Source organism: Pelophylax lessonae (assembly GCF_965119305.1).
Source record: "Pelophylax lessonae genome assembly, chromosome: 1".
Lineage (NCBI taxonomy): Eukaryota > Metazoa > Chordata > Amphibia > Anura > Ranidae > Pelophylax > Pelophylax lessonae.
Window position 1 is genome coordinate 363,338,271 of NC_138768.1, and position 15,904 is coordinate 363,354,174.

At 43.7% G+C, this 15,904-nt stretch overlaps 1 protein-coding gene across 1 annotated transcript in view; it reads right to left on the reverse strand.

Annotated features, from left to right (window-relative positions):
• OSTF1 (osteoclast stimulating factor 1) overlaps nt 1-3,465 on the reverse strand; it is a 63,459-nt gene extending 59,994 nt beyond the window's left edge. Inside the window, exon 1 of the mRNA XM_082243541.1 lies at nt 3,414-3,465. Within this exon, the coding sequence (XP_082099667.1) occupies nt 3,414-3,447 (34 nt within the window). The 5' untranslated portion in view covers nt 3,448-3,465. The remainder of the gene's footprint in view (nt 1-3,413) is intronic.
• Nucleotides 3,466-15,904: the final 12,439 nt, after the last annotated feature.

Sequence of the window (15,904 nt, forward strand, 5' to 3'; positions counted from 1 at the left end):
ACTTGTCAGGCGACCTGGTCGCCTGACAAGTCGCCGTGGGTCGCCTGCCATAGAGTAGCTGTGGACCCGTTCTAATAGGAGCGACACAAGTCGCTCCGACTTAGAAAAAGGGTCCTGAGCTTCTTTGGGGCGACCTGCATTGACTTCAATGATATGAAGTCCCTGCCGGCCGCTTCACAGGTCGCCCCAGCAAGTAGCGTCGCCCCTGTGTGAACCGGCGCTTACAAAGCCGTTCTCTGCTCACTCACAGCTGTCAAAGAAAAAAAAAAAAAAAAAAAAAGAGCCTCCAGCAAATGTTTATCAACATTGTTAAGGCTGCTAGATAACTATAAACACAGTGTTGTACAATGTATCATTTCCTTCTTTTAAAAAGGAATGAACTTTTGTCTGTAAGGGCCGGTGTTCCGTGAGAATTACCTACCCGTGAGAAAAACCTACCCCTCGTCACTTCCGGTTCACGGCACTGTATGGAATGCAGCTGTTACATTAAAACAACTGTGCTGCAATACGAATCATCTCCGCTCCTGTGGCTGTCACTTCCCTGCTCTCGGCAAGTAAATATAAAAGCGGCAGCGGCTGTATGAAAAGATAAATCACGGAGACGCCAGCCGCTTTTATATTTACTTGCCGAGAGCAGGGAAGTGACAGCCACAGGAGCGGAGATGATTCGTATTGCAACCCCGCTGTTTTATTTAACCGCCGCGTGGGTAGGTTTTTTCCACGGTACACCGTGCTATTTCCATACTAGTGCCCATGCGCACTAGTCTGCTCCTCTGTCGTCCCTTTAGGTATCCGGCCCTGTGAGCATGCGCACTGCTGCGCTGCTCAGCTGTTCCTGGCCGGAAGTGACGAGGGGTAGGTAATTCTCACGGGGTAGGTAATTCTCACGCTACACCGGTTCACACTTGTGCGATGCGGGAAGGCTGCGAATTCGCAGCCTGTTCCCGCATGGCATCCGCACAAGAGGCAGTTCACACTGCCATATGCAATACGCAGGGGGTGTTAACGACACCCCCAGTTTGATCGCATATCACAGTGCGATCTGACAGTTCACACAGGATCAGATCGCCCAAGTGTGAACCACTGTGCGATCCGATCCTGATGGGGCTGGAAAAAAGGGTCCTGTGCGTCTTTGCTGCGGGTGCAGTGCAGATTTCAGCCATACAAAGTGTATGGCTGAGTTCGCATCCGCACCTCTGATCGCATGTAATGAAGGAGCAGTGCACTACAAATAACATGCGATCTCCGCAGCCGCACTAGTGTGAACCGGCCCTTAGGGTTCTTTCACACAGCCGCTCCAATTTTTTATTACGCTGCGGCACTTTTTTATTTTTTTTTTCACGGAGCGCATGACATTTGTGTCATCCGCTCCATATGTCCGCATATCATCCCATCCGTTTGCGGATGATATACGGACATAATGTAAGTCTATGTGATTCGGATGTCAGCGGTGTCATCCGCTGACATCCGATTTTGCGTCCTTTCCATCTTTTTTAAACGGAAGAAAAATAGGGTTCTGTTCCGTTCCTAAAAACGGAACAGAACTGAAAGGACGCAAATCGGATGTCAGTGGATGGTCATCCGCTGACATCCGCAATCCCATTGACATTCATTATGTCCGTATATCACCCGCAAACGGATGGGGTGATATACAGACATACGGAGCGGCCGTGTGAAAGAGCCCAAAGTGAGGGCAGATTAATCTCCTAAAGACCCAGCCTTTTCTGACATTTGTTGTGTACAAGTTAAAATCAGTATTACTGCTAGAAAATTACTTAGAACCCCCAAACATTATATCATTTTTTTTTTAGCAGAGACCCTAGAGAATAAAATAGCAATCTTTTATGTCACACTGTATTTGTGCAAAAGTCTTTCAAACTGTTTTTTGGGAAAAAATACACTTTATTGAATAAAAAAAAAAAAAAAAAAAAAAACAGTAATGTTAGCCCAATTCTTTGTGTAATGTAAAATATGATTCTACGCCAAGAATCGCGATTCTCATTTTATCCAGAATCGTGCAGCTCTAACACATGCCAGTATTTAGTAGGAGTGTCATTGGCTAAATATGGTCATATGTGTATATAAGAGCACTGACAGCACCAGCATCCCACCCCTTTGTTTACAGGGTGAGTGACCCAAATGAAACGGGGGGGGGGGGGGGGTGGAGGTGCGGTTTTGATGGGATAGAGAGGAGTTCAGAGGATGCCCAAGCTCATCAATAGCTAGGAGATAGTGGTACTTTATTCATCACAATCATTCTGTGATTTATTAAGTATGGAATATAACTGCGCTAACTATTGTGTTCCAGCAGCGACTTAAATTGCGACAAACAATCAAAAACGTAGGGAATGGGTAAGTCGCGCTAATGAATGATGTTGTCAAATATTCGCATAAATGTCAAATCATATAAATCGTGAAAAAGTGTCCACATAGACCGTCCAATGGTCAAATAAATGTCCCAAAACTCAGGAGTTCTTCCAAACTTTTTCACGATTTATATGATTTGACATTTATGCGAATATTTGACAACATCATTCATTAGCGCGACTTACCCATTCCCTGTGATTTATTAACACTGACAAGGCCCCTCCTGATTTTGTTGACATATCAAAAATAGGTCTACTTTGGGGCTCATTTATTTATTTAGGGGGGGGGGTAAAAATGGGTGACTGGGCCGCACATTTGCAGCCCCTATGCTACCCACCCAAACAATACATGCCCCAGCCTTGATTCTTCGAGTTTGGAACTTGGGGTGCAGCGTTAGACAAGTGACATCACTTATCGAACTTGCCCATTGAGTTGATGTGACTGCAGCAGGGTGGTGAAGCCTTCCAGATTTAAATCAGCGATAGAACAACTCCTCACTGCCTGTCACGCACCCTCTGACAAGCGATCTGAACATGGATCTCTCTTTAGAGGGCATGGCAGCCCTTCCTGCAAAGCTTTTTGCTGAAAGAGTCCAAGTTTTGTTGCATTGCTGATCCCCTTTCTGAAAATGCCAAATGCCTGGCTGTCATGCTCTTTCAATGACTCCGGATCGCCGGTATCCACAAAGAGGCAGATTGGGGAAATCAGACTGATCGTCCCAGGCACCGAGCAGCCAGGCAAGCAGCATTTCCAGGAGGTCAGCACGTGATATGACAGTGGGTATTGGGGAAGTTGGTGAGTGTGTATGTAGAAGTGCGAGTATTGGGCTGGGTGTCACCCCTTACAGATAACAATGTGGAAGAGCCTGGAGACAATACATGGCACAGGTCAGATCTCCGGAGAGGTGGTCATAGGAGGACCCCAAGTCATTAGAAGTCTCCTCCCGGGCCGGTGTATGATCAGCAGCATTGCGGGGGACATTACCGGGCCGGACTGTCACAACTTCCATTGCAGGGGGGTGGGATGAGGTCTCCCCCCCCTCTTACCTGGCTTGACTGGTTTGGGCGGCGGCTTGGACATGGTGATCGGACACACAGCGATGATGGAGGAAGGCTGTCAGAGCACACCGAGCCCTGGGAATGAGGAAGTAGAGGAGGGGGAGGAGCCGAGTCTGTCACCTCCCTCATCCACGCATGCACCCGCACACACCTCATGTGACGTCACTCTCCTCCTCCTCCTCCTGCAATGACACCGACTCTTCCTTCATCCACACCTCTCCGCCGACGGGGACTAGGTACAAGAGCCCACCTCCGACACCTATTAGCACCCTGCCATTTCCTATGTTCTATCCCCTTTCTAACAATCCTCACATCACATCCTGCAGAGTCACTGCTTCCAGGGTCAGGTGGCCATACTTCTATGACTACTGTAGGTGGGCACCTGGGCTTCATGCTATTCACCTACCTCTTGTTCCCTGTGTGCTGCCCATGGGAGTCCTGTCTGTAGTTCAGAATATCCCATGTAGTTCTTTTCCTTGGTGATTTACACCAATCAACCATAACATGATTTTTTGCAATATAAACAAAAAAAAAAAAAGCGACAATTCTGAAAAATAAAAAACAACAATATTTTTCACATTCTGATATATAACATTCCCAATAAAAAATGTAAAAATCAAATGTTTTCATCCTGTTAGGCCAATTTGTATCCTGCTACATATTTCTGGTAAAAAAAAATCCCAATAAGCGTATTTTGATCGGTTTGCGCAAAAGTTATCGCATCTAAAAACTAGGGGAAAGATCTATGTCGTTTTTATTTACTTATTTATTTATTTTTAGTAATCGCAGCGATCTTCATCTTTTTGCGGGATTTTCGGACCCCTAACTGACATTTTTGACACTTTTGGGGGTACCCGTGACATTATTACAGTAATCAGTGCTATAAATATGAACTGTTACTGTAATAATGACACTGGCAGGGATGGGGTTAACCCAGGGTCAAGCAAAGGGTTAAATGTATGCCTAGGGGGTATTTTCTAACTGTGGGGGAGGATGGGCTTGTGGAATCAACACAGGGACCTGTGTTCCTAAATAGCAGACCGCCGTTCTCTCTCCACGGGGAGCAATTGCGGCCGCTGGCCCCGTGAATCAGCTTCCCCACTGGCAAATGGAGGCACATGCAACCCCAGGATCGCTCCCGCAGGTTGCCGTACAGGTACGGCGATTTGCGCAGCCGAGCCAGCCTGCCGCAGTATATACAGTGGGGATCCAAAGTTTGGGCACCCCAGGTAAAAAATTTGTATTAATGTGCATAAAGAAGCCAAGGAAAGATGGAAAAATCTCCAAAAGGCATCAAATTACAGATTAGACATTCTTATAATATGTCAACAAAAGTTAGATTTTATTTCCATCATTGACACTTTCAAAATTACAGAAAACAAAAAAGTGGTGTCTGCAAAAGTTTGGGCACCCTGCAGAGTTAATATCTTGTACTGCCCCCTTTGGCAAGTATCACAGCTTGTAAACGCTTTTTGTAGCCAGCCAAGAGTCTTTCAATTCTTGTTTGAGGTATCTTTGCCCATTCTTCCTTACGAAAGTCTTCCAGTTATTACTATTATTATACAGCATTTATATAGCGCCAACAGTTTGCGCAGCGTTTTACAATGTGAGGGAAGACAATACAGTTACAATACAGTTCAAATCAGGAGGAACTAGAGGGCCCTGCTCGTTAGAGCTTACAATCTAGAAGTTCTTTGAGATTTCTGGGCTGTCTGTCACGCACTGCTCTTTTAGGGTCTATCCATAGATTTTCAATTATGTTGAGGTCAGGAGATTGTGAAGGCCATGGCAAAACCTTCAGTTTACGCCTCTTGATGTAATCCCCCGTGGATTTCGAGGTGTGTTTAGGATCATTATCCATTTGTAGAAGCCATCCTCTCTTTAACTTCAGCTTTTTCACAAATGGCATCAAGTTACCATCCAAAATTTGCTGAAATTTTATTGAATTTATTTTTCCTTCTACTCATGAGATGTTCCCTGTGCCACTGGCTGCAATACAACCCCAAAGCATGATTGATCCACCCCCATGCTTAACAGTTGGACAGAGGTTCTTTTCATTCAATTCTGTGCCCCATCTTCTCCAAACGTACCTTTACTCATTCCGGCCAAAAAGTTAAATTTTAACCTCATCGGGCCACAGAACTTGTTTCCAAAATGCATCAGGCTTGTCTATATGTTCATTTGCAAACGCTGATTTTTGTGGTGAGGACGTAGAAGAGGTTTTCTTCTGATGACTCTTCCATGAAGACCATATTTGTACAAGTATCTCTTTATAGAGGAATAGTGTACCACAACTCCAGTGTCTGCCAGATCTTTCTGGAGGGATCGTGCAGTCAAGCGTGGGTTTTGAATTGTTTTTCTCACAATCCTGCGAGCTGTTCTGTCTGATATTTTTCTTGGTCTTCCAGATCTTGCTTTAACTTCCACTGTTCCTGATGACTGCCATTTCTTAATTACATACCGAACAGAGGATATTGACATCTGAAAACGCTTTGCTATCTTCTTATAGCCTTCTCCAGCTTTGTGAGCGTCAACTATTTTCAGTTTCAGTTTTCTAGACAATTGCTTAGAAGATCCCATGGTGCTGATTGTTGGGGCAAGGTCAGATGAGTCTGGGCATTTAAAACCTTTGAGACTGACATCACCTGGTCTTCCCACACGATGATTGAGAACAATCCATGACACTGGCAGGTCTCAGCCTTGCAAAGGGGGCAGTGCATGCTATAAATTCTGCAGGGTGCCCAAACTTTTGTAGACACCATTTTTTTGTTTTCTGTAATTTTGAAAGTGTCAATGATGGAAATAAAATCTAACTTTTGTTGACATCCCTAGTGGTCACCAGTAGCAGATTCTTTAACCACTTGCCTACTGGGCACTTTTCCCTCCTCCAATTTTCAGCACTGTCGCACTTTGAATGACAATTGCGCAGTCATGCAACACTGTACCCATATTAAATTTTTATTTGTTTTATTTTTTTGAGACAGCTATAGCTTTCCTTAAGTGGAACTTCACTCTCCCAAACAACACAGTTTATTTTAAATCCTTATGTTGCTAGCATTCGTAAATAGATAGAAAAGTATATCATATTTACTTGTTTTAAACTTTTTTTTTTTTTTTTTTTCAGTTACTTCCTGGTTTCCTGCCTAGACAATTGATGTCATACATCCCAGGAGTCTTCAGGAGAGGAGGAGGGATTTTCTCAGCTAAACACACTCTCCTGTATGCCTACTTAAACTAAGGGCAGAAAGAAAATGCTACATGAATAATTTGCCCTCACTTTAGATGGCCACAGCCAGAAATGCTAGGGGTTGATTTTCAAAGAAATGTCTCACCGAAATAAAGCATGGAGACATGGATGGATTGGGGGAGGTTGCTTTGAATAGCAATTAGCATTATAGCAATAGCATTTTTAGTTTGTGGTGCATCGAAGATCTACTTTAATCACCACTAGGTTTTACTTTTTTTTTCTGAAAAAAAACAAAAAAAAGACCAAAACTTTTTTTTAAAAAAAGTTTTTCTTCGTTTCTGTTAGAAAATTTTGTATATAAGTAATTTTTCTCCTTCACTGATGTGCACTGATGAGGCTACACTGATAGGCTACTATAGTGGGCACTGATGAGGCTGCCCTGATGGGCACTGATGAGGCTGCAGTGACGGGCACTAATAGGCTGCACTAATGTGTACTGATGAGACGGCACTAATATGCAGCACTGATGGACACTGAAATGAAGCATGGATGGACACTGAAAGGACGCACAAATAGGCAGCACTGATGAGGGCTGATAGGTGGCACTGGCAGGCACTGATTGTCAGCACAGGTGGGCACTGATTGGCAGCACTGATGGGGCTGCACTGATTGATCATCAGGGCACTGGTGATCAGGGCCCTGATTGTCAGTGCAAATGTCTCCGCTGAGTAAAACCTCACACCAGCTCTCCTCTCCTCACACACTGTCAGTATGAGGACAGGAATGCCGATAACCGGCAATTCCTGTTGACTCTGTGATCAGCTGTGATTGGACACAGCTGATTACTTGGTAAAGAGCCTACATCGTAGGCTCTTTACTGTGATCGGTGATGCTCTGTGTCCGCGGGACACAAAGAACCATTGATCGCCGCACGCCCAAAATGGTAGGACATTATATGATATCCTCCTAGAATAAGAGTGCTCCCGCCTATCTGTCATTTCACTATATGCTGCTCTTTACAGACACACTGGGCTGCCAGTCATTCCTAATGGCACCCCATGCATCTAAAAACACAGCACTTTCAGGTAAGGGAACCGCAGGGAAATCGCATGGTGCTTTTCCTGTCCGCTGTGGCTCAAAATTGGTACAGAAACTTCTTTCCTGCATGAAATGCAGGCACAACAGCCCATTCAAATCAATCTGCTGCTGTGCCCCAGCAAATGTGGCCCAAGACAATTCCTCTTTCTCCAATGTGGCCCAGGAAGGTAAAAAGTTTGGACACCCCTGTCTATAGTGTGTACTTTTCTCAGTTAAGAGCACTAAATTTCATTTCTGTCTGCTGCTACGTTCTGCTGCTATTAGCATGAGTCATTTTTGACAAGTTTTCCTGACACCAAGAGAAAAATGGTGACAGGGGAGGGACCCTGGTTGACAGCCTCAGCTCTGTTGCTGTGTGAAGGATGGTTTGTCTCTTCCCTCCAAACAGCTCTCACTGAGCTCAGCGGAGTGCCATTTTCAGTTTTCTGCCCCCTGCTTTCTGAAAACTCAGACAAGCTTTTTAAATGCTGGACTTTGAACGGATGTAGAAAAGAATACTGCAGATAAACAGGTACAATGTATGTAGAAGGTTTTGTTTCATCTCTGTGTATCATCTGAGGCCAGTCACTTCACTGGTTATATGAAAGCGTTTACAACCACTTTAACACAAAAACAAGGGTCCCCCTGCAGGTTAAAGCCATAATGTGCTAGTATGCACCAAATACTAGCACATTATGGCAGACTTGCCTAAAGAATGGATCCCTCCAGCAGCACGCTATCACCTCTGACAGAGATTCCATCTTCCCCCAGTCTTCCTACTGGGTTTGCGGGCTCTGGCCTTTCAAATGGCTGAGCTGCAATGATGTCACTCCCACGCATGTGCACGGGAGTCACGGCCACTGTACAGCGTTCTGAGTACCTGTCAGTGGTCATAATGTTATGGCTGATTATTGTATATGATACAGATGCCATTAGAGACACAGGTTGTCTTTTCACAAATCTGACCTGCATGTCAGAAAAAAAAAAAGAAATGCAAATAACACAACATATACTACATTTCTAGAAAGACTTCTAGATCGTTTTTAATAACAATCTCTTGGCTTCTTGAATTAGGAGTGTGCACATTATATCATGGTATTTCTGCTATTGGTATATGTACCCCGAGGGGTCATTTTGATTCAGTCTAGATCAGCCTTTCTCAACCTTTTAACCACAGGGGAACCCTTACAATAATTTTCAGGCCTTGGGGAACCCTTACTGAAACCAATTCATCATGGGTCAATGGGAAACATGCCCCTTACATTGGTGATCAATAGGAAGAATGCAACTATTACAATGGTGGTCAGAATGCCACCCTTACAGGCAGCTAAAAAGATCATTGGTGTCATGCTGGAGCTCTGCAGGCACCATCAAATGGGGGACAACTAACCACAGCCCTTAGCAACCGCTTAAGGAGCCCTAAGGTTTTCACAGAAACCTGGTTGAGAATGGCTGGTATAGAGTGTTGGTGGTCATCTAGAATTTGGATGTGTACTCTTACCTCTAATGACTTGCCTTTTGAAATTTGAAATCTTGTCTACCAACTTAAAAACATGTTTTATTACTTTTCTGCAGGTAACATGGGATCTTTTTTGAGGCTCAGCGAGTTGTAAAAGCTCTCCCTAAGCAGAGTCTCGACTCTGGATGTCTTGTAAGTATCAGAGTATTTGGATGTGGTTAACACAGCATTTTCAAAACTGCAGGTTATTGAAAGTTTCCCTGGGGGTATTATTATTATTATCATTATACAGGATTTATATAGCGACAACAGTTTGTGCAGCACTTTACAATTTGAGGGAAGACAATACAGTTACAATACAGTTCAATACAGGAGGAACTAGAGGGCCCTGCTCGTTAGAGCTTACCATCTAGAAGATTCTGTATTTATCTTGTAGGTGTGAAAAGGGTATAATCTGTGTGGTTCTCCAACGCCCGGGAAAATTGAGGACAATTGTCACAACTAAAGAATAAAGAGATTTGGGGAGTTTACACTATCCTTTTGTTTTAGGGAGTGCTTTATGATCAGATTATTTACATGTTGCCTGAGATTTTTGATAGTCCAAATGAGCTTATCAATTGATACAAGGGCCCCCTCAGAAGCCTTTACACTGAAGCAGGCCAAAAAGTATGCGATTTTCTTAACTTCCGCCACGGGTGGATGGAAAAGCTTGATTACCCCATCAACACAGATAGTGGATGTTGTTGGGGGAATCCCTCCCACAGCGCTATTGTGTTCTGCCAGCGGGGTACGGGATGCCTTCCTAGCCAGCAGAACACATTGATTTTTGCTAGCAGTTATAGCCACCGGCAATAATCGCATGTAAAAAATACAACAGGCTGGTTGTACCCAAGTTGATCCATCGATCTTGCTTGGGTACAACCAGCCTGCCTATAAATGGATCAGTCCCTGCTGAACCAGCTGAGATTTGATCCATCTATGGCCGACTTGAGCCAGAGTTTGTGTAATAGGCTGCCAATTGTACAATATGGGCAGCAAGATAGTAAGTAAATACTCGCAAAACTGCTTGAAGAGGAATTTCCTTGCAAGCCTTGGCCTATTGTCATTCCAAATAAATTTGATACAGATGTAGAAACCTGGCCTGGGATACCATACCTATTGTTAGACCAATTTCTATGGTGTGCAGGATAGAGCTCTGCCCCTTTGCTCTACTATACAGGTTGGGCCACTGCTCTTGTACACAATGTCCATGATTCAACTGTATTTGGCAATACCGAGTAACGGTGAAGCGATAAAACTAAAAACTGTCATTGTCCGATTCAACAAACTGATCAAATCTGGCATCAATCAAATGAAACAAAAATGGCATGGTAGAGTGATGAGGGACAGATAGTGAGGGGTTTTATCAACCCAAGTCCATTGGGTGTAGCAGAGAAAAAATTATTTGTACAGGGTCAGTCATTGGCATTTTTTGCACCCTTACTTGTAGATCAATTGTAAGTGATATCCAAGGGAGCCAAAAACGCCACTAGTTGACCCTGTAGATGATTTTTTGCCACAACCGATGAACTTAGGTTGACTGAAACCATCACTATATGTTGCTCATTGCTCAGCCAAACCATTTTTGCCATTCTTGATCAATGTTGATTTTATAATTTTGTTGAATCAGACATCAGTTGCTCAGTTTTTTGCACTGTGTGATAAGCCCTTGTTTATACTTAGGGGAGGTAGAAACACATTGTTAAGCCATGTTTCTACCACCCCTCAACTGCCCTGCCCTTAAACCACAAAGGCAGGGAACAAGGGTGTACTAATGTTTTGCATCAGGGTGCAGTATACATTATCCCAACTGTTTCATCAAATGCAACCTATTCACCCGCAGTTGTGGTGCAATAGTGTGGGTTTTTAGGGGTGAAACAAGCAGTGAAGAGGTGGCATAATGCTAACATGGGCTAACATTAGTGTAAACTAGCCCTAGTAGTGATTGTTGATAGTGTGCAGTATTTGTACAACACTTAATCCATCCATGGATGGATCGAAATATGGTCAGTTCAGCAGGGACCAGCTGATTTCCAATTTTTTTAAACCATCTATGGGTAGGATTGTTGTGCATAAATGGATCTCTCGATAGACTTCTGTACAACCTCTCTCGATCAACTTCCTACAACCAGCCTGGCAGTTTTTTTTCAATCGATCAGTGCCGTTGGCTATAGCTGGCAAGACTGATCGTTGCATTTGGATGGCGGGGATATCTCCCTGGTGTCTGAATACAATAGCTCCACAGGAGGGACTCCCCCATCAACACTCACTGTGTTGAAGGGGAAATAGGATAATTTATGGCCTGCTTAGCAGTGCCCTACCTCACCCACCAAATTTTCTGTGTTTTGTGCAAGTGGAGATTTGCTATGTCATCCTCTGTTACCCATCTTCTCTGTCTGACAGAAATTAAGTCTAGGTAAGCTCATGGAGAGATCTCTGTTCTAACTATGTGTTTTTATTACCGCAATCTCCCTACTGAGATCCCCCCCCCCAGAACACACTGTTCAGCGCTCGCAGCCATTGGCATGATCGTTCGACAGAAGCTGGTCGTGAGATTGGCTTCTGCCAAACAAGGACCTATACACACCGGCCAAATGTCAGCCAGTTTCTACTGTACAGGCTGATTTAGACCAATATTTTTTTTTTGAAAAACTTTTTATTCATATCCAACACAAAAATCATAAAAAACACATGGTATACAATCCAAAAAAACAGAATACATGTATTTAGACCAATATTTAGCCTTTGTGTACGGGGCTTTACTTTTACTGCCTGTTTTCTTATGGAAGCCTAAGCAGAGCAGCTAGTGACTAGGGATGAGTTGAGGAATATTGGTGACAAGATCCTCTATTTTTCCTATATTTTAGGCTTAGGTGAAATTTTGCATGAAAAAAATTACCTTTTACCTTTAAAATGAAAAAAAAAAAAAAAAAAAATCACTTTTAAGAAAGCCTTTTACATATTACTTTGTAGAGTGTTTTTTATGTCCTTCTTAATGGGTAGATTTTATTGTTGTTTGATTTTTCACAGATTAAAAAAAGCAGAAAAACATAAAATAAAAGGCACATACATTTACTATTGAAATTAATGGAAACACATTAAAACAGACATTGACATACTTTGTAATCTTGGATTGTATGTCAACATGTGTAAAAACACACATCAACTTCCGTCAATACTGGTGACCTGCCAGGCTGATGAGAAAAACCCCCCGCTACACTTACCGCTAACGGTATTTCCATGAATTGTCCAGGACAGTTACTTGGGGAGAGGATTGACTCCGCCCTCTACAGGAAACACAAATCAGACATAATTTAAAAGGCCCCCCCTTTCCTCTGACCCTCAGTTGGTATGAAGATCAAGTAAACCTCCACCAATGTGTACCAGGCAGAGGAAAAGTAGAATCACTCACAAATCCCCACCACCAGAGTAAATAGGGAGACCAGTGTATAAAAGAATAGGGTGGGAATCTAGACGCTGTCCTGGAAGATTCATGGAAATACTGTTACCGGTAAGTCTAATGGGGGTTTTTCCCCTTCATCCTCTAGGACAGCTACTTGAAGACGATAAGCAAGATTCTATACTTTAGGGAGGGATGACACCCTTTAAAACTTTCCTTCCAAAGGAGAGGTCCTGGCTGGAGAGAATTTGGGCTTTGTAATGCTTTATAAACGCATGAGAGGAGGACCAGACAGCAGCTTTGGATATTTCTTCCCACAATGCTCCTGCTCTTTCTGCCCATGATGTGGCCAAAGATCTAGTAGAATGAGCCGAAACCCTGATGGGGGGCCTGGCCTGAAGACCTGTAAGCCTAGCAAATAGCTTCTCTGATCCATCTGGAGATTGAGCCCCTAGAGGCCTTGGATCCTCTTTTGGGGCCACTACAGGAAACCAACAGTTGAGATAATTTCCTAAGGGCTCTTTCACACGGGCGATCCGATCAGATCCGCCTGTCAGTTTTCTAGGCGGATCTGATCGGATCCTCCATGCAGCTCTATGGGGCAGCGGATGTCAGCAGAGACACCTCCGCTGACACCCGCTGCCATCCGCATCCGATCCTGTGCGTGAAATCTGGACGGATGGAAACCCTATTTTTCCATCCGTTCAGTAATCGGATCGGATCTGATGAGAGCGGACAAGCGGTCTGCTCTCATCCGATCCCCCATAGAGGGCAGCGGGGGCTGTGACACCTCCCTCTCCGCTCTGCAAGCGGTGACGGAGCTGTCATCTGCCGGCTCAGCGGGGATCGCGGATCGATCCCCGCTGAGCAACACGGATCCGCCTACGGAGGCGGACCGTGTGAAAGAGCCCTAAAACTACTAGAAACCTGTAAATAATGCAGAAAACATCTTCTTACATCTTAAAAACGAAACCTCTCCCAGGGGTCCAGTGCGTCCCTGTTCTCTTTTTCAGGGACGAATCAGGCCTGAATTCAGACCTGAAAATTATCCAAAGACGCACAGGAGCTTTGTGCAATCCTATCCGCAGCAGCTACAGGGATGTGTGAACCGGCTCCATTAAGAGACGGGCACACTCCTCTCATACGAATTGGATGCAGGGAAACCCACATCCATTTGGCAGTAGTATGGACTCGGCCCTAAAGAGGAAATCCACTTTTTTTGGGAAAAAACAATCCTCTCTGGGTGATCTATGTACATTGTAAGGATTTAAACCAATTTGTAGCAGACTCCTACCTATTTATGCTCTGAAGAAAAAACTGTTTGGTTATGGCAATGTGCAAAGTGATTCTGAATGGAAGTGACTTTTCATTATCAGTCAGCTGATGCACTTGTAGGGCTCTAATTAGGAAAGTTGCAGGATCTGCATTCTTTTAGAAGTGATTAACCCTTTAGGAGAACCTCCCCAATATAGACATTTTTGCCCTGCGTGGCTAAAATCTGACTTGTATCTTTGTGTAGACTTCTGGGAAAAACAGTGAGCCAATCACACAAGCAGGTAATGACATTTCTGGCAGCATTCCAAACACCATCTGTGTACAGAACCCCTCCAGGTTTCCATATTGCATTGCGATTTACAGAAAATTACACTGGCTGCAGATTGAAAAGGAATGTTATTTTTTAATAATCTACAATTACAAAAGGCCTGTGTGGCAATTGTATATGCTTTATTTTTATTTTTTTAACCCCACAAAAGTAGAGTTAGCCTTTAAAATTGGCATAGTGGTTTAAAAAAATAGATTCACTTTTCAGAACCTTGGTTTGGAAAGGTAAACAACACAGAATCTGATTATCCATCTTACAGCTCCCAAAAGATGAGGGTGGTTTGGCTGTCCTCTCTGCAGATCTATATTTTATGGCGAGCCAGTTGCAACACTTTTCCGGATGGGGAGAATTTGATAAAGCTATTCCCATTCAATCTGCTCTGCTGTGTAGATCAAATAAATACCACTTGCTGGCTCATTTGGAGGCTAATGTTCTCAGTACCCTACCTTGATCCTTATATCCAAAGTTTGGGTTGAAATGAAGAGAATCATGGGTTCTGTTGGTATTTCTCGCTACCACCCCATCTGGGAGAAAGGCCGATTAGAAGAGAGTAAACTGCAAGGTTTTACTGATTGGTACTCTAAAGAAATACTTTTCCTCTACCAACTATTTCTGAACGGCCACTTAAAATCCTTTGCAGAATTGCAAAATGAATCCAATCTCCCTTCTACCCATTTCTTTCAGAGTCTTTAGCTATGGCACGCCCTTTTAATTCAGGCTAGACATAACGCCTATTAGACAGATTTATACCCCAATTATAGATTTGTTAGCTAATATTACTGAGAAGAAAGGCCTTATATCCTCACTCTATGAGTCGCTCCCAGAGTCACTTGCAGCTTTTGGGAAGGAGAGGGTGGTATAATGATACCATGGCCATAGATGGAGACATTTGGCAGTCCGTGTTAGAACTAGTACCCTTGGTTTCTTTATCTCCAACCCAATGCTTATCTCAACTGTTTGTTATCCACTGTGCTTACCGCACGCCGCATAAGCTACTTATTACTATTTAGATGAATAACTCTATACGTCACATGTTCATACCGCTATCACTAGGCTATTGTTTCTAGCCCGCAAATGTGCTCTGTTGAAATGGATTGCCCCTATGCCTCTTATATTTGAGGATTGGCGCACACAAGTTATTTCTACCCTACTTAAAGAGAAACATATTTTAAAATGCCAGGGTACTCCCTGTAAGATTCTGGTACCTCTGGTACCCTTATTTTCCACTTTTCTTTCAAATATGCGTCCCACCTTTCTAATTAGGTGGTACGCATACACCTTTAAGACGGATGACGTCATCGCCGAGCGCCGCAGAGCGGCTATTTCAACTGCCGGCGTTCTCTCTCACATTGTTCGTTCAACCTGCTGTGTGTCCACATGCTTACAAGCTTGCCTTGCTACCGGAACCTCCAGCTATTCCCTTTACTTGGAAACAGACCGGAACCTCGCTACCGATCCCTGTATCTCGCTACTGGATCACTCCCTTACTACTGGACCCTTCTACTACTAACTTACTAGTGATAAGTACCCCACAGGGGAATCCTCCATAACCTTACTTACACTATCTACCTCTGCACATAAGGACTGTTACTATCTATGCATACTAATTCTATCATCTGCACTGTTACATAGATTGCTAGCTCTTGAGACTACTACCATCTATCCTTGCACTGGGTTAGTCTATCCTGTATTTGTCATCTGCTGTCCTTACCAC